The 21,094-nt window shown below is 43.7% G+C and overlaps 1 protein-coding gene across 1 annotated transcript in view; it reads right to left on the bottom strand.

Annotated features, from left to right (window-relative positions):
- Positions 1 to 15,265, bottom strand: part of SLC51A (solute carrier family 51, alpha subunit) — a 16,699-nt gene extending 1,434 nt beyond the window's left edge. Inside the window, exons 1-7 of the mRNA XM_012641675.1 lie at positions 15,211 to 15,265; positions 14,395 to 14,489; positions 4,647 to 4,801; positions 3,696 to 3,769; positions 3,106 to 3,267; positions 2,434 to 2,545; positions 2,033 to 2,179 (exon numbers count right to left, since the gene is read on the bottom strand). Of these exons, the coding sequence (XP_012497129.1) occupies positions 2,033 to 2,179; positions 2,434 to 2,545; positions 3,106 to 3,267; positions 3,696 to 3,769; positions 4,647 to 4,801; positions 14,395 to 14,489; positions 15,211 to 15,248 (783 nt within the window). The 5' untranslated portion in view covers positions 15,249 to 15,265. The remainder of the gene's footprint in view (positions 1 to 2,032; positions 2,180 to 2,433; positions 2,546 to 3,105; positions 3,268 to 3,695; positions 3,770 to 4,646; positions 4,802 to 14,394; positions 14,490 to 15,210) is intronic.
- Between the last annotated feature and the right edge of the window lie 5,829 nt (positions 15,266 to 21,094).

The raw sequence follows: 21,094 nt of genomic DNA, 5'->3' as shown, positions 1-21,094 counted from the left end.
GCTGAGGCAGGAGGATCGCTTGAGCCCAGGAGTTTGAGGTTGCTGTGAGCTAGGATGATGCCACGGCACTCTAGCCAGGGCAACACAGTGAGACTCTGTCTCAAAAAAAAAAAAGAAATAATAAGACCTGATTAAGGGGCTAATTTTTATTTCCATATCTCAGCCATGGATACTGATGAGCACTTGATGGATGAAAAAGGTGAATGATTAGAGAAGAATAATTCAATGTAGCTCAAGTACCTGAGATCCTTGCTCCTAGAATAATGGACAATTTATCATTAAAGTTCTCTTTGACAACTCTCTGCCATGCCTGACACTGTGGGGAGGGGGCAAAGGGGAATTAGTGTTTAATGGATACAGAGTTTCAGTTTTACAAGATGAAAAAAGTTCCAAAGATGGATGGTGGTGATGGTTGTATAACAGTGTGGATGTACTTAATGCCACAGAACTGTATGCTTAAAAGTCATTAAGAGGGTAAATTTTATGCATATTTTGCTACAATAAAGAAAGAAGAGAAGAAGCAGGGAAGAGGAGATCTCTGTGCAAAGGCCCCAGAAGCACCATTTATCTTAGTATCGCCCTCCCTGAGTACATTTTGCTGAAGCATCAACCTCTTCAAGGCAGACTTGGCTTATCCAGCCTTCCCCACAATAATCATGGGCAGGCTTGGCAATCACAGGGCTCTTATCCTTTTGTCTGACCCCAGGTGCTTCTAGGACCCAGATCCTTTCTACCCCTTACTCCCTGACTTCATTTCAGGAACTTCTCTTTCTCTTCTCACGGCCCTTTCAATTCTAACTACTATGTGCTTGGAAATTCACATTTTGGAAGCATCTGCTTAGATCAAATGAGAATGCATGTGAAATCACTCTCTTAATGATAAAGCAGTCATTATGGCTTGGGAGTAGCAGAGCCCAACAAAGAGACAGAAAGAATGGAGAGAGAAGGAAAACAAGATTGGGTGACAAGTCATTACATTTGATGGAAAAGTCATCTTGGGCTTAGAGAATGCAAAGTATAGAAGGTGGACAAATGTGCCTTTGAGAGAATTTTCAGGAGAGGTGTGAAGATGAAGAGGTGGTGTAATGAGAAGGAACGTGGGTTTAAATTCTAATCCCATACCTTATGTGCCTTTGAGCAAGTCTCATAACATCTCTAGGTCTCAGTTTCCTCCTTTGTAAGATAGGAATAATAATGACTCCTGGGATTATTGGGCAACTTTAAATGTAAGGCATGAAAGTGCCTAGCACATGGTGTAGGTAGCGAATAGTTGTGGTTATGATAATGCTGCTGCTGGTGTTGATGGCTTATAGAATTTTAGGAAGTAATAGTAGAAAAGGAAAGGAAAAAGCAAGGGTAGAAGAATTTAAGAAGGTTTCATAACACACATGTTATAGGTTGAATTATGCTCCCCAAAAAGATATGTTAAAATCCTGACCCCCAGTACCTCAGAATGTGACCTTATTTAGAAACATGTTGTTGCAGATGTAATTAGTTAAGATGAGGTCATAATGGAATAGGGTGGGTCCTCAATCCAACATGACTGGTGTCATAAAAATAGCAGAAGAGACACAGAGACGCAGACACCTGAGGGGAGAACATCACGTGACACCGGAAGCAGAAATTGGATCAATGCAAATGCTGGCCAAAGAACGCCAAGGATTTCCGGCAACCACCAGAAACTAGAAAGAAGCAATGAAGGAGACTCCTCTGCAGGTTTCAGAGGGAGTATGACCCTGCTGACACCTTGATTTTGGACCTTCAGCCTCCAGACCATTGAGACAATAAATTTCTGTTGTCTTAAGCCACCTGGTTTGCAGTATTTTGTCATAGCAGCCCTGGGAAACTATTGCAGCATAGAAAAGCAAAAAAGTGGAAAGAGCAAGGATCATTTTCCAAATCTCATGGGAAACATGAGGCTTAAGAGGAAGATCCCCAGACCCAGCTTTTACCCTTTATTGGCCTCACCTCCCAACCCCAATCTTTTCTAGCTCTATTATTAAACATCTTTTCTCTCCCAGGGTATAGTTACCTGGAATACAATAAATTTGCCTCCCATGTTCTGCTCACGCAGGTGCAGCCTAGCTTGACGGAAAACGATGCTCAGGGTCCAGAGAGCGAACAGGGTAGACGCACCAAGGAAACTGTTAATCCACAGAGCTGTGCTCTTCTCAGAAATCTGGTGGCAGACCAGAAAGTAGTCAGTGAGGCAGGCAAGCCCTGTCCTTTTATTACTCCTCTTCCATGGTGGGAAAAGCAATAAAACAGCCCCAGTACCTTGGCCTATTCCAGTTTTGTCTCTCCCCACTGTAGTCCCTGCGCCTCTACTTTTCCACTGCCACCCAGCCCTGGGGCTCTATGTCAAGAAGTGTTGGCTCCAGCCATTCCTACTAAATGAGTCTTGGACTTTGCCGCCCCTTACTCGTGGCTTACATCTGCTGGGTTGTAGATGCCATCAGGAATGAGAAACAAGCCCACCAGGGTCAGCATTATCCTCAAGAAGGCATATTGGAATGGGCCTAACATCAGCAACTGAAGCTTCTTCCTGGGGAGAGAAGAGGGTTAGGAACACAGACCCACAAACCACCCATCCCATGAAGACCTCCCAGCTCCCTCACTGGGCTCTAGGGCTGAGGCTTGGCTGCCATCATAGACACCAAAATGACTAAATGGATGGGGACACAGAAGCCAGAATGTTGAGGGCATTGGGAACCTGCCTCACCTCCCACTCACCTCCAGGCCAGAATGCTGCCTTTTGAGCAAGAGCTTTCGGAGTGTTGGCCTCAACCTCATTCACCACAATGGGCAGAAAGGGCTAGCAAACAGCCCAAAGTCCAGTTTTCTTGGGAGGTGAGGCTAAAGTGTGCAGGAGGCAGTGAGCTTAAGTGATGGGCACTTAGGAGTTCTCCTTCCTCAATCTTCCCTGGGATTGGTGCCCATGTGTGGGTCCTGGCTGTGGGATGCCCACCCTTTCATCATGGCTTTGCCCATTTGAGCCTAATTTCAAGAGTCTTGAAGCAGGTCTAGAGAGCTAGAAGAGGCTCTTGGGAGCGTGCAAGAAGAGGCTAACCTGTGTCTCGAGGGTGCTCCTTCCTCCCACCTTACCTGGTGAGCATGAGCCGTGGGCAACAGAGGCAGCAGCAGCAGCAGCAGGGAGTTGTGTGCATTATCATCGGGGTGTCCTTCAGGGTCCTCACTGCTGCGTCCTTCCCACCAAAGCCCTCCACCATGACCAGCATCACCAGGTAAAAACACATAGCATAAAACCTGGGGTGGGGAGAGAAGTGGGACTGTGAGCACATGGTGGGGGGCCCCAGCTGAAGGGACACCACTTTGCTGCCAAAGAAAAAAGTCTGCAGGCAGAGGTGGGGCTTACTGAGGGGAAGATGGTAGGGGCTGGGCATCCTGGATGTGACATCCAAGAGGAGTGAGAGAGGACAGGGTCCAGAGGACTGGGGAAGAGGGAAATTTGGGGCTATGGGAATAAAGAAGTGACTGAGGAATGTGCCAAAATAAGGCATTCCCTGAACAGAACCAGAAGTTCAAGAACCCTGGATTAGCAAAAATTGGGAAGGGCTCGATTCATGATCAGCTGGGATTAAAGACACGGACTCTGGAGTCCCAGTGAGTGGGGAACAGAAGCGGATCCCAGAGGGAAGCTCAGCCCAGAGTTGGGGGTGGGCCAGGGCACTCACGAGGTTATGGCCATTTCCACGAGTGTGAGGGAACGGGGAATCCAGAGACCAAAGCAGCAGAACACAGACACTACCTGCTTGGAGAGGAGCAAGAAGCATTTGAGGCAAGGGAGACCACTCAAACCTTTTGTGGCAAGGGCTCAAGGAAACAAAACCTATGCATTTGAGGCATCATTCCTTAAAAGTTTCCAGCTGGGGCTGGGCGCAGTGGCTCACGCCTATAATACCAGCATTTTGGGAGGCTGAGATGGGAAGATCACTTGAGGCCAGGAGTTTGAGACCAGCCTGGGTAACACAGCAAGATCCTGTCACTACAAAATATTTAAAAAGTAGCAGGACATGGTGACATGCACCTGTAGCCCCAGGTACTCGGGAGGCTGAGGGGGGGAGGATCACTTGAGCCCAGGAATTTGAGGCTGTAGTGAGCTGTGATCATGCCACTGCACTCTAGCCTGGGTGACAGAAGATGACCCCGGCTCAAAAAAGAAGTTGCCAGTTGGAAAAACAGCTGATTAAATCAAGCAAACCAAGGACCAAGGCTGTGGGAGGAGTTTAAAAGGCTACAGCATAAGGGTAGACCTGATATGACCCTGTGGGGAAAAAAATCTTTCCCTCCTATACTCTGAGGAACTGCCTTTACAGGAAGGAGGATTGCTTTTAACGGCAATACTGTGGTGGAGGAGTACAGAGTGGGGCCGCTGGTGGGCTGAACATGTTCTCCAGCTGTCTCTGCAGCCCTTGGGATTGGAACATTCCATCCCTTTGCCTGTTGACCTTCCAAGCATGGGGTCCTAATTGCAAGCGGAGATCAGATTACAAACCCCTACCCTGAGGTGGTAGTAGCAGGCAACTCTTCGCTGACATGAATTGCTGAGTTTAGAGGAATTCTCAGGATGGTCCCTGCCTCCTTTCCAGTCCCACCTAAAGGGAAGCTACAGGGCCTTCCCTCACCGTAGGTGCAGAGCTAGTCCAGAGCAGAGTCCTCCTCTTGATGGGACAGCGGGTGTTCTTGTATAGGTAGATAGCATCCTCCAGGAAGATGGCAATTGAGCCCAGGACAAGCAAGGTCATGATGCTCAGGAGGGCAATTTCCACAGGGCCCAATGCTAGAGAGAAGGAGAAGGCAGATTCCAGTGAGCCGAAGACCAGGTCTGAGGGGGAGAGGACATGGGCCTCCTCACTTGGATCTAAATTGCCTTCCCAGATGTAGAACTGTCTGGTCTGGGTTCCTACCCATGCAGAAGAATGACTATTTTTTAGACCTAGAGTGTCCAACATGTGACCAAGAAATAGTCATTCTTGTGCATGGATGGGAGCCTAGATCAGATAATTCCAGGTATGTTAAGGTCTACCTGAACCAGGGTATAGACACACCAAACAAGTTTTTCTATAATTAGCAAAATATTTTAATTAAGAGGTCAGCAGGGTCTGTTCACTTTTCTACCTCCAGTGCCAGATGTCACATAAGCAGATATGGATCTATTAACATTATAATTGGGCTAGGTGAGGTGGCTCATGCCTATAATCCTAGCACTTTGGGAGGCTGAGGTGATAGGATCTCTTGAGGTCAGGAATTCAAGACCAGCCTGAGCGACATAGTGAGATCCTGTCTCTACAAAAAAATAGAAAGCTGGGTGTGGTGGCTCATGCCTATAGTCCTAGCTACTTGGGAGGCTGAGGCAGGAGGATCGCTTGAGCGTAGGAGTCTGAGGTTGCAGTGAGCTATGATCACACCACTGCATTCTAGCCTGGGCAGCAGAGTGAGACCCTGTCTCAAAAAAAATTAAAAAAAAAATTGACAAATAAAATTTGTATATATCGATGGTACACAACATGATATTTTGTTATATGCATATATTGTACAATGGTGAAATCAAGCTAATTAGAATCACTTACCTCATATTCATTTTTTTGTGGTGAGAACATTTAAAATATAATCTCAGCAATTTTCAAGTATACAACACAGTACATTGTTATTAACCATAGTCACCATGTTGTACAATAGATCCCTTGAACTTATTCCTTCTGTCTAACTGAAATTTTGTATCCTTTGACCAACTTCTCTCAAATTCCCCCTACTTATGCCTCCAGCCCCTAGTAACCAACATTCTCTCTCCTTCTATAAGAAGCAAAAACACCTAAATTAAAACAAAGTTTTTAGATGAAAACAGAGAAGAATATCTTCATGACTTTGAAGTAGGCAAAGATTTTAAAAAATAGGACACAAAAGCACTATTCATAAAGGAAAAATTTGATAAATTTGGCTTCCTTAAAATTAAGAATTTCCATTCATCAAAAGAAACCATTAAGAGAATGAAAAGGCAAACTTCCAACTGGGAGAAGATATTTGTAGTACATATATCCAATAAAAGACTCATATCCATAATATATAAAGAATTCCTATTAGTAAGAAAAAGATAACATAATTTTTAAAAATGAAAAAAGACCTAAACAGTTACTTTACAAAACAAGAGATCCAGATGTCCAAGAAGCATGAAAAGATGCTAAATATCACCAGTCATCAGGGAAATACAAAGTAGAACCACAGTGAGATGCCACTACATACCCACCAGAAGAGCTAACATGAAAAGGACTGACAATTCCAAGTGCTAGTGAGGATAAGGGGCAGTTGGAACTCTTATTGTTGGGAATATAAATTAGTACAATCACTTTGGGAAACAGTTTGGTAGTATCTACTAAAGCTAAACATAAACCTACCCAAAGACCCAGCAATTCCACTCCTGGGTACATATTCAATAGAAATGAGAACTTATAATTACAAAAAAAAAAATCAGAGCAGCATTATTCATAATGGCCAAAACTGGAAACAGCCTACATGTTCTTCAACAAAAATACAGATAAATAAATGGATATTTTCCCACAATGGAATATTACACAGCAATAAAAAAGAAGGAACCACATTGATACGTGCGACAAAACAGATTAACCTTAAAAACATTAATGATAAGTGAAGGGAGCCAGAGTACAGACAGTTTGATTATATTTATGTGAAGTTGAAGAGCAGGGAAAATTGATCTATAGAGGTGATAGGAGTTAGAACAGCAGTCTTTGGAGGAATATTAACTGGAGGAAGTATAAGAGACCCTGATGGATGTTAAATTGTTCTACATCTTGATGTGGGTGGTGGTTTTACAAATTTTCATATGTAAAAATTCATCAAACTATACACTTAAGATTTTTGCCCTTTATTGTATGTAAGTTATACATGAAAAAGAACTTATGTGAACGAAGCAGAATGCAAAATTAGCACATACAGTAAAATTACAACTATGTTGAAAAGATTCGATTGGGGAGAAGGGTTAGAAAAGAACTGAAGGAAAGAGGAGACTAATATCTTTATCCTACAAAATGGAAAATCAAGAATACTGTCCATAGTTGACAGAATAAGAAATAAACTATAGATATATAAAGATATAAAGATAATCAAGTCAAAATATTGATATATTTATATGGAGAAAATGGGAGCAGATTGGTGCTAAGTGTGCTGAATCCTCATGTATCACAGAGGCAGCCACAGATAATGTCCAAAATTGATACCCCAGAAAATGACGGGATACAAATATTGGTGATTTGAAGGTAATTAATCACTTCTCAGCCTTTTGGCTAAGATCAAGTGGTAATTATCAGAAGAAACATCGGCTGGAAGAGTTAAAAACAGTTATCTGTGAGGAAGAAGATTAGAAATTAGAATGGATAGGGAAGGGGATGGTTGATTTTCGTTAGTAGCCCTTTTGTGCTGTATGATTCTTCAACCATGTTCGTGTATTATAGTTTGATAAAATAAAAACATTAAAAAATCATTGCAGGCCAGGTGCAGTGGCTCTTGCCTGTAATCCCAGTGATTCAGGAGGCTGAGATGGGAGGATTGCTTGACACAAGGAGGTCAAGACCAGCCTGGGCAACATAGCAAGACCCCATCTCTTTAAAAAAAATTAACCGGGCCTGGTGGCACACACCTATAGTCCCAGCTACCCCTGAGGCTGAGGCGGGAGGATCGCTTGAGCCCAGGAGTTCAAGGTTACAGTGAGCTATCATTGTGCCACTGTACTCTAGCCTGGGAGACAGAGTGAGACCCTATTTCTAAAAAACAAAAAAGAAAAAGAAAAAAAATCATTGCATAGAAAAATACCTACAATACTAAAAACACATTAGCAATGCTTATGTTTGGGTGATGGGACAGTAGGTAATCTTTGTCTTACTTTTCTACCATAGTTTTTTCCTATCTTTTCCAATTATTCTATAATAAATATGTATTTTATAACAAAAAACTTTTTAAAAGAAAACATTTCACCAAATACATAATAATGTGAAAAATTCATATGATGTCACACTTATAAAAACACAACATAAAAATTGTAGGCATAGAATGATTTCTACAAATGTTAAAGCATAGAAAAAGGAAATTACACTAAGATATTTGCAGTGCCTGTCTCTAGGTGGGACTATAGATGACTTTTTCTCTTTTTACTTTTCTCTGTATTTGCATAGTTACTGACCCTGAATTATTTATATAATAGAAATATTTAGTAAAAACAAAATACACACTATAGGCAAAGTCCAGATAGGAAAAAGCCAAAATTAATTGAGTAGGTTTCCAAAAGCCAATAACCCTTGTTGGAACAGGAAGTCACTGCTGGAGGCCTCTCAAACCCCCACTCGCACTCTCGGCCTCATCAGCTCACTGAGGGCAGAAACTGCCCTTTCACAAGCCATGAGGCCAAAGCCTTTCCCCGTCTTCACTTTCTCTGTCTGCTTTCTCCTCCTTGAATATCTCCCTTCCCTTGACTCCCAGAACCACGCTCTGCCTGGTTCCCCTTCTGCCTCTGAACCCCAGGTCTCCACTGATTGCTCTCCCACAGCCTGCGTTCTCCAGACTGAATCACTGCGGCTCCGCGCTGTGTGAGGGGGCTTGGGATTTCCCTGCCGCTCCATCCTCCCGGTAACCTTGCTGAGCTGTTCCCGCCGCAAGGACTTTATGCTTGGCCCCTGCCTTGTTAGGCTTTCCCTCTGGAGCTCCGTGTGCCTGGTTCCACATCACTGAGCTCTCTCCTCACATGCTCCCTGCCCAGACAGCCTTCCCAGACTGCCCGGGAGACGGTGTCCCCTCTGCCGGCCCATCACAGCGAGGTTATTTACACAGTTGTTTACTTGCTCGTGGTCTGCCCCGCGCGGTAATGTGAGCTCCTTCGTGGGAGGGACTTTGTCAGGCTCTGGCTCTGTTCTGTCTCCATGTGTCTGGAACATTATCATCCCCATTTTGCAGGCTTTTTTGGGAAACTAGGCTTAGAGAGCTAAGCACCTTGCCCATTGGTCACACAGGCTGGAAGTGAAGGAGCTGGGATTTAATTAAACCCAGGGTTCTTGACTCTAAGCCTATGTGCTTACTCATTACACATACTGACTTCTGGTGTCTGTTCTCATAGATATGAAAGGGACAATCAGATATAACCCAAAAAGGCCTTTTACGTTTATAAAGATGAGGGTGGAGCACATTCTGACTGTTCAACCACAGAAATGCTTTTGTAGTTTCTTTTTATTTTTTCTTACAGGTTATCCTGCATGTATTTTCTTATAATTTTCCCAAAGTGCTAGGATTACAGGCCTGAGCCACTGTGCCTGGCCCCAAAGTGCATCTTAATGGATATTATAGGACAAAAGTGTTCTATGGCTAAAGGATTTTTGGAAACGCATTAAACAAAGTTAAACATGTTTCTTTACTGAAGATTTTAATCTGCTAATTTACAAAGTTAATTTCCAAAAGAAGGTTATAGAATGTACCTTTTGCAAAACTTAGTTTTCTATAGCGCTCTGTTTGCATGAAGCACTTCTTGAGATTAATATTCCAAGGAAGACACTTTGGGAAATGCTGGTCTAACTGACCAGTTTGAATATAATTATACCTACAGCAACTATCGAGTTTCCCACTGCCTCTGGAATAATGAAGATTACTTTTTAAAATAATAAAAATAACATTAAATAAAATTTTGAAAAAAGAGTAATCATCTATAATCCTAGCTTCCTAACCAAAAATTATTTCCATTTTTCCATATTTGCTTCCTGGAGGTTAAGAGTACAGTATAGGCTTTGGAGTCAGAGATATTTGAGTTCAAAGTAAGTGCCACTTACTGCTTGCTTCTATAACCTAGAACAGGTTACTTGTCTTCTCCTTAAATGTCTTAGCACAGCACTTGGCATGTAGCATTTGCTCAATAAAAAGCTTTTAAAAAAATCCTAGTTAAAGTACATACATGTTGCATTACATCAACTGTACTATATATAAAATTTTGGTCAGGCACAGTGGCTAATGCCTGTAATCCCAGCACTTTGGGAGGCCAAGGCAAGAGGATCGCTTGAGACCAGGAGTTTGAGACCAGCTTGGGCAACATAGCAAGATCCAGTCTCCACACAAACAAAAGAAAAACGAAAAGTTTGTATTCTTTTTTTTTCATCTAACATTTCATCACAGCCTTTCAAAAACGATTTTTATAATTATTTTTAAAATTACAAAATACTTTAAAAATAGAGAACAATAGAGCAAGCATTAATAAACCCATAACCTATTTTAATGAGTAAGATATTGCCAATTTTGCTTTAAGAGTTATTTTTTATAAGAATAAAACATTACATCAAAATGTTTGTACCCCCATAATATTCTGAATAAATTAAAAAAAAAGAATAAAACCTTAAAGACATATTTGAAGCCTGCAGTGTATACCTCCCAGATCATTTTCTCTTCCCTACCCCATCCACCAGGGATAACTATTAGTTGGTAAATACCTTTCCCATTCCTGTTTCAATTTTTTGATGGCATATGTATATAGGCAACATATAGTATTGCTTTGCATTTTTTAAAAATCTATATTAATAGCATCATCCTGGGCCGGGCGCAGTGGCTCACGCCTGTAATCCTAGCACTCTGGGAGGCCGAGGCGGGTGGATCGCTCAAGGTCAGGAGTTCGAGACCAGCCTGAGCAAGAGCGAGACCCCGTCTCTACTAAAAAAAAAAATAGATTAATTGGACAACTAAAAATATATAGAAAAAATTAGCTGGGCATGGTGGCACATGCCTGTAGTCCCAGCTACTCGGGAGGCTGAGGCAGAAGGATTGCTTGAGCCCAGGAGTTTGAGGTTGCTGTGAGCTAGGCTGACGCCATGGCACTCACTCTAGCCCGGGCAACAAAGTGAGACTCTGTCTCAAAAAAAAAAAAAAAAAAAAAGCATCATCCTGCAAAATGCTCTTTCTACCCAACATTGTTTTCATGATTTTTACTATTATGACAAACATGCTGTAATTAGCATTCTTGGACTTGTCTCCTTGGCACATATGGGAGAGTTTATCTAAGGTATGTACCTAGAGTTAGAATTGCTGAGTTTTAAGAGATGAATATTTTCAGTTCCAATTAGTGTTATTATATCTAATTACTCTCCAAAGTGGTTACAGCAATTTATACTTTTGCCAGTAGTCTGTGAGTGTTCACATTTCACCGTAAATTCACCAACACTTGGTATTATCAGACTTTTATTTTTGCCAATATAATAGTGGTGAAATGCTATTTCATTTTTTAATTTGTAATTCCCTGTTTACTATCTTTTTGTGTGTTTGTTAGCCATTTGAGTTTCCTCTTCTATGAATTGTCTGTTCATATATTTTATCCAGTTTTTATTGGTTAATTTTTCTTATACGAATTAGTAATCCTTTGTTGTTAGAGACTTGAAAAATATTTTCTCCCAGTCTGTGGTTTGGCTTTTAACTTTGTTTGCAGTGCTTTTATTTTTTATTTATTTATTTGTTTGTTTTGTTTTGTTTTTCTTTACAAAACACCAGCCACAGGAGAATGTTTGCAGTGCTTTTAGATGTACAGAAGTTTGTTTGCTTTAGTAGTCAGTCTTCATGATCATTTGTGTTTTCTGTGTTTTAAGAAATTATTTTTTCTTCCCAATCATAAAGATATCTTTTGATATTTTCTTTGTAAAAATGTTTGCATCTTACATTTAAGTATTTTATCTGAATTAAAGCTACTTTGGGGCTATTTTCATATGTATTTATTCACCATAGGGATGGCAATTGTCCAGCCCCACTTCTTGAAGAGTCCGTCCTGCCCCTTGATGTTTGTGGCATCCGTTCACGTAGCACAGTCCCCACGTAGGCATGGCTCAACTTCTGAGCCCTCTATTCAGTTCTGGTTTTCTACTTATCAGGCCCTTTGCCATTATTAACCCACTGCTTTATTGACTGTAGCCTTATTATAAGACTTAATCTCTGGTAGGGCAGCTTCCCTCCTTCCACTTTTTCAAAATCATCTTGGTTTTTCTTGGCTCTTCCATATAAATGTTTGGATGAGTACATTTAAAAAAATCCTTTAAGGATCATAATTTCAATCACACAATGGGCATTTTTTAAAAAGTTGAAATATTCAATAATTCTTCCAGAATAACTCTCTTAACATTTAATTTAAGGAACAACAGAGTTTACAAATGAAGCGAGAAAGGAGTTTCACCATGTCCTCCAATGGGCACCTCTTCCTGGTTCTCCTGTGTCTGTCTGTATCATCACCATTGCGCAGAGCCTGCACTTACACATCTAGATCCTTAAAGATTGCCTGCTCTTTCCTTGGATTGCCTGTGTTTTCCAGCCCTTCCTTTGCTTTCCCTGCCGCTGCCCTGGCTCTGACTCTTTTCCCCCTTGCTGGACTGGGGCAATAACCTCTAATTTATATCCATGCTCTCAAGGCTCTGCTTCCTCCGCAGTCCATCCTGATTATTGATTAATGGTCCTGGAGCATTAATTTCATCCAGCCCCTCCCAATCTCAGAGCCCTCATCGGCTCTTTCTGTCTGCGGGTTAAAGTACAATTGCTGGCACACAACAGGCCCCACCTCACCTGCCCAGCCCTCTCAATTGTCTGCTGCTCCTCCACCAGTAGCCTTGAATCCTGCCAGACCTAGCTCTCCAGTGTCTGGGAAACCTGCCTGCTCATTCTCTCACCATCCCCGCCCCAGGAGGGCCCTCTGCCTGCTCTCCATGCCCCAAATCCTACCTACTCTACCTGCAACAAGGCAGCTTGCTTGACTACCAGACCCGGAATGGTCTTCCTATTTTGAACATCCTCAGAGTTTCTATTTGCAAATTTTGTAGCAAAGCAATGTGAGAACCATTTTCACTGTGTAAGGCAAGATTTCTAAACCTGAGCACTATTGACACTTTGGCTCAGATAATTTTTTTGTTGTTGGGGGCTGTCCTGTGCACTGTAGGAGTTTAACAGCTTCCCTGGCCTCTACCCACTAGACGCTAGTAGCACCTCCAGTGTGGCAACCAAAACTGCCTCCAGACATTGCCAAATGTCCCTGGGCTGAGAACTACTAGTGTAAGGGAAGACTTGTGCTACCAGCTGCACTCTCCAAACAGGAGGTTCCCGGAGATGGATGTAGCATCCACCTCCTGGCACAAACCACAAAGCAACTAGCAGGCATCTCTGAACACTCTGACAGCTGGAAATTGCTCTGATTCAGAGCATCTGAAATGAAGCTGTCCGTAGCCCAAGGACATGACCATGTCTGCCTCCTAATGCACACTGACAGCACCCTGTTGCTCCAATAGAGTCCATTCCGTGAGGTGACAACAGCAAGAAGAAGGCCGGGGAAAGTACTGTACTGTACTGTAAAAATGTACTATAGAGACATAGACTTTCATTCAACATCTCAGAGGCAGTAAGTCATGCAGTAGGAAAGCTAAATAGAATGTGGATGTGAGCCACTTTTTCTCCAGAAATGTTGGGCCATTTGGTTCTCAATATCTTTGATATCCAGGGATTAAGCTGAGTCTCATTCTGTGCCTTTCACTTTCAAAAGCAATTCAGTAACAGGATCTCCTTGGCTGACACTGTGACAACACTTTTATAGGTTCACCTGCGTTTCCAGCACATCTCTCACAATAACCCTCCTCTAGAATGATGTAGTCTCTTTCCCCAGGAGAACATTGTGCAGGCCTCCAGGAGACCCTACAGGGCTTGGACCAGTTCGGCACCATCTTGAGTTCCTAGCTGGCCCTGGGATCTGAAAAATGCTCCAGGTCACAGTGTCCTCAATATGTTTTTGGTTTTGCTCTAAGAGGGTCTCGCTCTGCTGCCCAGGCTGGAGTGGAGTGGCATGTTTATAGCTCACTGCAGCCTCAAACTCCTGGACTCAAGTGATCCTCCCACTTCAGCCTCCTGAGTAGCTGGGACAACAGGCACATGTCACCATGCTCAGCTATGTTTTTTTAAACATTTTTTGTAGAGACAGGGTCTTGCTATGCTGCCCATGCTGGCCTTGAACTCCTGGCCTCAAGCCATCCTCCCACTTCAGCCTCCCAAAGTGCTGGGATTACAGGTGTGAGCCACTGCACCCGGCCAGTGTCTCCACTTTGAATGGAGCTTTGAGGTTGGGGTTTGTGGGGGGCCCAATGTGTAGGTTTGTCTCCTGGGCTAGGTTGTCATGCTCCCCTTTTGGCCCACTGACTCCTTGAGGGCTTGCTCTTCTCCAAGGCCTTAACCACGATGGACACCAGGCCAGTCTCCTCCAGGCTGTCCAGGTTGACCAGCTCAGGACCCCTCTCCTCAGCTCCCCTCAGCTGTCCTGACTTCCCTCTGGGATATGCATCTCCACCTTTCAGTTTCCTCTGGAGAGGGTCCCCAGCTCACCTCTCAAGAATTGGGCTGCCGTGGGAGGGTACGAGAAGCAGACAGAGGGGATGCTGTAATTGGTCTTCAGTACCTCCAGAAGATCTGCTGTGTACCTGGACAGACACCAGCGTGTGTTCAGAACCATGGGCCACGGAGGTAGGAGGGTGGCACGTTGGACCAGAGTTACTTGAATTCTGGGCTCACATGATCCTCCCGCCTCACCCTCCTGAGTAGCTGGGACTGCAGGCATATTTCACCAGGCCCAGCTAATTTTTTCTATTTTTAGTAGAGATGGGTATGAGCCACCACGCCTGGCTTGGACCCCCGTTTCTTGATACTCCCTCAAACGCTCCTGGGTGCATCTTGTCCACTTCCCCTCACGGCCCTTTTCCTAGAGGGAGTGGAGAATTGGCCCAGACTAGTGTGTAAGCCACCTAGCCAGGGGCAGGTCTGGCTGCAGTACCCTAAGAGCCCACAGTCTATTCTCTGCACTCTCATCCGGGCAGCAGCCCAGGGCTGACCAGAGAGAAAGAGCAGAGTCTCAGAGAAAGGGTGGCCCTTAGCAAAGGAATGGGTCCCCTGCTGGCCAGGGGCTCTGTACATTACCTCTGGGAATGCTTTCCACAGCCCCACCTCTAGGATCTCTTTATCCCCAGATTGGGGGGCAAATCCCTGAGGTGTCCCACACTGGCCCAAACCGGCACTGTCTCCGAGGACCTAGGAGACAGCCCCACTGTTCTCAGTCCTGTCTCATTCCGGGTGCTGAGAGCCAAAGGGCTCTGGGAGTGAGACAGGGATAGGCCGGAGCGATAGGGGCCTGCCGCCCTCACTTACCTGGGGTCAAGAATTATCTGAGTCCTGTCTGGATTCATCGCCTCCTTTCTCCCCAGCAATCCTGTCAGGCACCGAGGGCCAAGGAGGGCAGGCAGGGCAGGGAGGTGTGGGCACTGCTGTGCTGCTGGCCTCTCTGCAGTATGGGGCAAAGAGTGGGTGGCTCGGCAGGGTCTTCCCCTCTGGCTCCTTCCCTCCTCAGGCCTCTTGCGGGGCCAACTTTGTATCAGAGTTCACCCTGGAGGAATTTGATCTTCTAGGCTGTCTGAATTCCCCGGTTCTTGACTCCTCCTAGGTGTGGCCCCTCCCACCTCTCCTGGACAAATGCCTTTGGCCACCCTTTGTCCCTGGCCTGCCCCCATCCTGTATTCCCCTTTTAGGAGCCTTCTAGGGCAGGCTGGACTCACGGCAGAATTCCTGCTGCCCAGGGCCAGGGTGGGGATGAAGTCCTCACTCCGCAGTGCAGGGCCCTCTGTCAGCAGGCCTGGAGAAGCAGGACGGAGCTCAGGCTCAGGCGCCCTGGGGATGGGAGACTTGGGGCTGAGCCGCGGCTGTGCCTGGGGCCGTGCTGGCGTGAGGAAGGGAGGACTGGCTGGAAGGGTCGGACGAGGCCCATGTAGGCTTCCGAAAGCCCAATCCATCATCTCTTGATGACCGGCTAACCCAGCCAAACAGCTGGGCCTGAAGATGCAGCCAAGTGGAGGCTGTATTTAAGAGGCAGAGTGGCAGAGTGAGATTGTGGAGCATTTTGGCAGGTTTTGAAAACGCAACAAATTAACATGCTTATGAACTATTGATTGGTGGTTTCTCATCTCTCTCCAAATAGATATAAACCTCTCTGAGGCCAAATACAATGTCTTGACCTATGATACCCCTACGTTCCTGGTTCAGGGCCGGACATGTACTGAATGCTCCTTAGAATTTGGTTGCGTAACTGATAAAAGAATAAAAATCAGAGCAACAGCAGCAGCCGATGTCTATTGAGCATGTCTGGTGTGCCAGGTGCCGTGGGAAATGCAGTATGTTCCTTATCTCATTTAAACCTTACAACCTTTGCCAGCAGTCTTTGGTAAAATGAAAGAACGAAAGAACATAAGAAAGAGAGAAATTGAGAGAGAGGGAAAGAAAGAGAGAGAGAGGGAGAGAAAGAGAGAAAGAAAGAAAGAAAGAAAGAGAGAAAGAGAGAAAGAAAGAAAGAAAGAAAGAAAGAAAGAAAGAAAGAAAGAAAGAAAGAAAGAAAGAAAGAAGGAAAGAAAGAAAAGAAAAAACCTTACAACCACTCTTGTAAGGTAGTACTATCCTTATTCCCATTTTAGAGATTAAAAAAAAGCTAAGGTTCAGAGAGGTTAAGAAACCAGGGTAGGTAGAGAGCCATGGGGGTGTGGAGAGAGGCAGAAGGGGAGGTGAAGATTTGAGACGGTGAGAAAAGGGCCTTTGAGAGGGTTGAGAGCATCAGTCCTGGGGAGGCAGAGGAGGTGCTGGGCTGGTGAGTAGGCGACAAGCTGAGGAAGCAATTGCTAATGTGGTACCAGGAGGACTCCCCACTCCTGTCCCCCAGCACCTCAGAGTATCTCCCAAGGGTCAAGCAGGGTCCTCCTCTAGTTGTGCCCTCCTGCTAGAGTACAGTTCTTGGGACAGGACAACGTGGTGTTCCAGGAGTCTCAGGGGTCCAATTACCTTCCAAGGTATAGGGAAGGGCAGGAAACGGAAGGCAAGGTCACTGACCCCCAAAAGGCCAATGGCCTCGGCCCCACCCTGGCAATGACACATTGACTCAGCTTCCTCAAACCATTTCCACAGCCATGTTCCCTGGGTCATTCCTCTCTAGCCCGCTGAGAGGCCTTGAGCTAATTGCTCAGAGCCCTGAACTTTAGACTTCCCCAGAGGAGATAACAGGGCACTGAAGATGTTCTCCTAAAGTTCTTCAGGACTGAAAAGGTCCCAGCTAGGCAGCAGAGACTGCGAGACCCCGGGGGAGACTGGACACCCCTCAGGGTGGGCAGTAACTGAGGTAGGAAGAAAGGGAGGGTGTAGGCGAGAGGGAGAGCTTTAGCTTTGATGGGTGCTTTTGCCCCACCCCAAATCCCTAAGTGGCCATCTTCTATACAGTATGGCCCAGGGACTAGACCTGGGGGAGGCCCTGACCTGAGGCCAGCTCATCCTTAGCTAAGCTTTGGCAGGAGAAGATGAGCAGGGCCAGCCAATCAGTCTTCTCTTGGCAACTGGGGACTGCTAGCTATCAAACGCTGATTTTTAGAAACAAGAAGAACAAATCCTTCTTCTTTTCATTTTTTTGACCTAATTTTTTCCACAAAATTATATGATAACATAATATGATACCTAGCACTTCAGTTTGGGCTTCCTCAGTATAAGGGTCACTTTTGAAAAATCAAAAAATCAATTTTCATCAGTTTTCCCCAGGGCTCCTCAATCATTTGATATTTAAAGACCATTCTCTCTCTTTTAAAAAATTTCTTATTGAGATAAAATTCATTTACCCTAAAATTCACCATTTTAGTTATTTTAAAATGTACAATTCAGTAGTTTTTAGTATATTCACAATGTTGTGCAACTATCACCATCAATCTACTTGCAGAATATTTCCATCACTCTGAAAAGAAACCCCACATCTCCAAATAACCCCTCCTCCCATGCTGCCATACCCTGGAAACCACTAATCTACCTTCTGTCTCTATGATATAGTTGTTCTGGACATTTCTTGTAAATAGAACTATATAATATGTGGCCTTTTGTGCCAGGCTTCTTTCATTTAGCATAATGTTTTCGAGGTTCATTCATGTTGTAGCATATATCAGTACTTCGCTCCTTTTTATGTCTGAATAACATTCCATTGTATGTATATACCACACATATTTTGTTTTATCCATTCATTAGTTGATGGACATTTGTTTTCACTTTCTGGCTATTATGAATAATGCTGCAATGAACATTCGTGTACAAGTTTTTGCGTGAACATGTGTTTTCAGTTCTCTTGAGTGGACTTGCTGGGTCACATGGCAACTGTATATTTAACATTTCGAGGAACTGCCCAACTGTTTTTCACAGTGGCTGAACCATCTCACATTCCCAGGAGCAATGTATGAGAGTTTGAATTTCTCCATATACTCACCAATACTTGTTATTAAATATTTTCCTTTTTTATTTTATTTTATTATAGCCATCCTAGTGAGTATGATGTGACATCTCACCATGGTGTTTTTTGTATGTTTTCTCATTTTGTTCTGTTTATTAGAGACAGGGTCTCCCTCTGTGACCCAGGCTGGAGTGCAGTGGCACAATCAAATCTCACTGCAGCCTTGAACTCCTGGGCTCAAGCGATCCTCCCTCATCAGCCTCCCAAAGTGCTAGGATTGCAGTTGTGATCTGCCATGCCCAGCCCAATATTTAATTTCAGAAGCAACTTAAAGAGTAATTGAAATTAAAAGATCATTATAATTTATCACCTATAAAATTATAAAAATTATTTTATGTTAATATTCAATTGTAGTGTTAGTATTATAATATGGGTATGCTCATAATAGGGGTATAAACTTGTACAAACTTTCTGGAAAGTATCTTACAAATTAGGCAAAAGATGTTTTAAATATTCACATTCATTGGCCCAAAATACAGTAATTAGGAATCTAGTCTAAGGAAACAATTGGAGATGCAGGCAAAAACAGATTTAAAAGAATCCTTGTTACAGTATTATATTTATAACAGTGAAAAAGGTTAACCAACCTAAATGTCTATTAATAGAGCTCGGCTAAAAAAAAGGTAGTATATTCATTCATTCTTCCATTCAACAAATATTTATTAAGTGCACCCTATATGCCAGACGCTGTTCTAGGTTCTGGAAAACCAGCATGAACAAAACGTACCAAGTTTCTGCAAGTGTGCTTGTGTGTGTGTGTGTGTGTGTGCGCGCGCGTGCACGCATTGTAGCCAAAATGACTTGAACAAAGAACTCAATGAAGTAAGGAGCAAGCTCTATGAATATTTGTGGTGGAAAATTTTGAGAAAAGAGAACAGGTGTACTTGAGGACCAGCAAGGAGACCAAGGTGCCTGGTGCAGAGTGAGCAAGGGCTGAGTGTTAGGGGATGAGATCGAAAGTTACTGGGGCCAGATCAAGTAAGGCCTTGAAAGCCACAATAAGGACGGTGAACTTTACTCTGAGGGAGACAGGAAGCAATTGGAGGGTTCTGAGCTGAGGCCACAATCTAAGCTTTATACAGAATACTGGCCACTAATTGGAGTGGAGTCTACAAAGAGCCGAGGGCAGAAGAAGAGCGGGTCAATTAGGAGGCTGTTGCAATATCCAAGCAAGAGAGGGTGGTGGCTTGGCCTGGTGAGATGTTATTTTGGAAGTAGAGCTGATGAATTAGGTATGGGATATGAAATAAACACAGGAGTCAGATGACTCCAAGGTTTTGATCTGAACAATGGGATGAAAGATGGTCATAAATTACTGAAATAAAGAGTGCTGTTGGAGAAGTAAGTTTTTGGAGGAAGCAATCCAGGGATTGGCTCTGGAAAGGTTAAATGTGAGATGTCTATTAGGCACCAAGTGCAGGTCTAATGTAGTCTGAGCAGCTGAAAGCATGAGTCTGGATTTCAGGGGAGAGATCAGGGCTACAGAGGTGAATTTGGGAGTTAAAAGCACATGGATAGTAGTTAAGCCACGGAGCCAATGAGAGCATCTAGGGATTGGAGTAAACATGGAGTAGAGCCCTGGGTGCTCCATATTCAGAGGTCAGGAAGAAGAGGGAGTCTCAGCAAAGAAGACTGAGAAGAGGCAGCAAATAAAGGAGGAAGAAAACCAGGAGATCGTGGTATTAAAAACACACACACACACAACTTTTTGTATAAATTGACTACAAGCATGACTCAAAATTTTGTTTTAAACTTGCTGCAAGCATAATAGAGGACTCCAATCCAAAGATTTCATAATAGGCCTGGTGGTGTGCGCCGGTAGTCCCAGCTACTGGGAGGGTGAGGGAAGAGGATCACTTGAGCCCAGGAGTTTGGGGTTATAGCGTGCTATGATTGTGCCACTGCACTCTAACCTGGGTGACAGCGGGAGACGCCATCCCCCCACAAAATAAATAAATAAAAGATTTCTCTCTTGGTAAAGACATTGATAGGAAGAAGGGAAGGAAGGAAACAGCAAATGGGCAAAAGAAAGAGAAAAAGAAAGAAAAAGAGGTAAAAGAAATGTCATACTTAAGACAATTAGACCTCTGATTGATAGTGGCTGGGTAAGCTTGGTAAATACCTAGAAGAAATCTTAATCTGGTTAAAATCTATGAGATGTCATCAAGTACACCAATCACTCCCCAGCAGCAGCTAGTAAATTATCACACAGGAAAGTCCCAGACCAGGCTTCCACACAGATTTTTTTTTTTCAATATCTCTTTTTGACTGAGCTAATCTTCAAAGTTCTGTCTTGGTTATGTTGGCTTTTTAAAAATTTTTTCAAAAAATATCATTAATTGAATGTGTTTCCTAGTTGATCACTTTTCACATTTCTTATAGGTAGTGGAAATTAGGCATCGGCTTCCTTTTTACAAGACATGCAGTCATGATTACCAGCTGTACTTGTACACACATTGATATTGTTCCTTTAAGCCTGTTTCCTCCATTAGGCAAAGATTTCCAAATGAAACCTCACAGTGACTAGGTTTTGTTGGTAGTGATCTCATGTAGTCTAAGGACCCAGGCTTTCACATTATGTGTGTCATGTTCTATTGGAGTTGTTTTGTTTATGCAGGTGCAAGAAGTCGTGTTGAGAAACACCCAAAGCCTTCATTGTTATAGTCAAGAGATGCAGAACTGTAAGATACTAAGATTAGAGAATTAAATTTTGTCTGGAAAGTGATTTAGATG

Source organism: Propithecus coquereli, unplaced genomic scaffold (assembly GCF_000956105.1).
Source record: "Propithecus coquereli isolate 6110/MARCELLA unplaced genomic scaffold, Pcoq_1.0 Scaffold10, whole genome shotgun sequence".
NCBI lineage: Eukaryota > Metazoa > Chordata > Mammalia > Primates > Indriidae > Propithecus > Propithecus coquereli.
The sequence above is the reverse complement of the archived record's forward strand: the minus strand, read 5'-3'. Positions and strand labels throughout refer to the sequence as shown.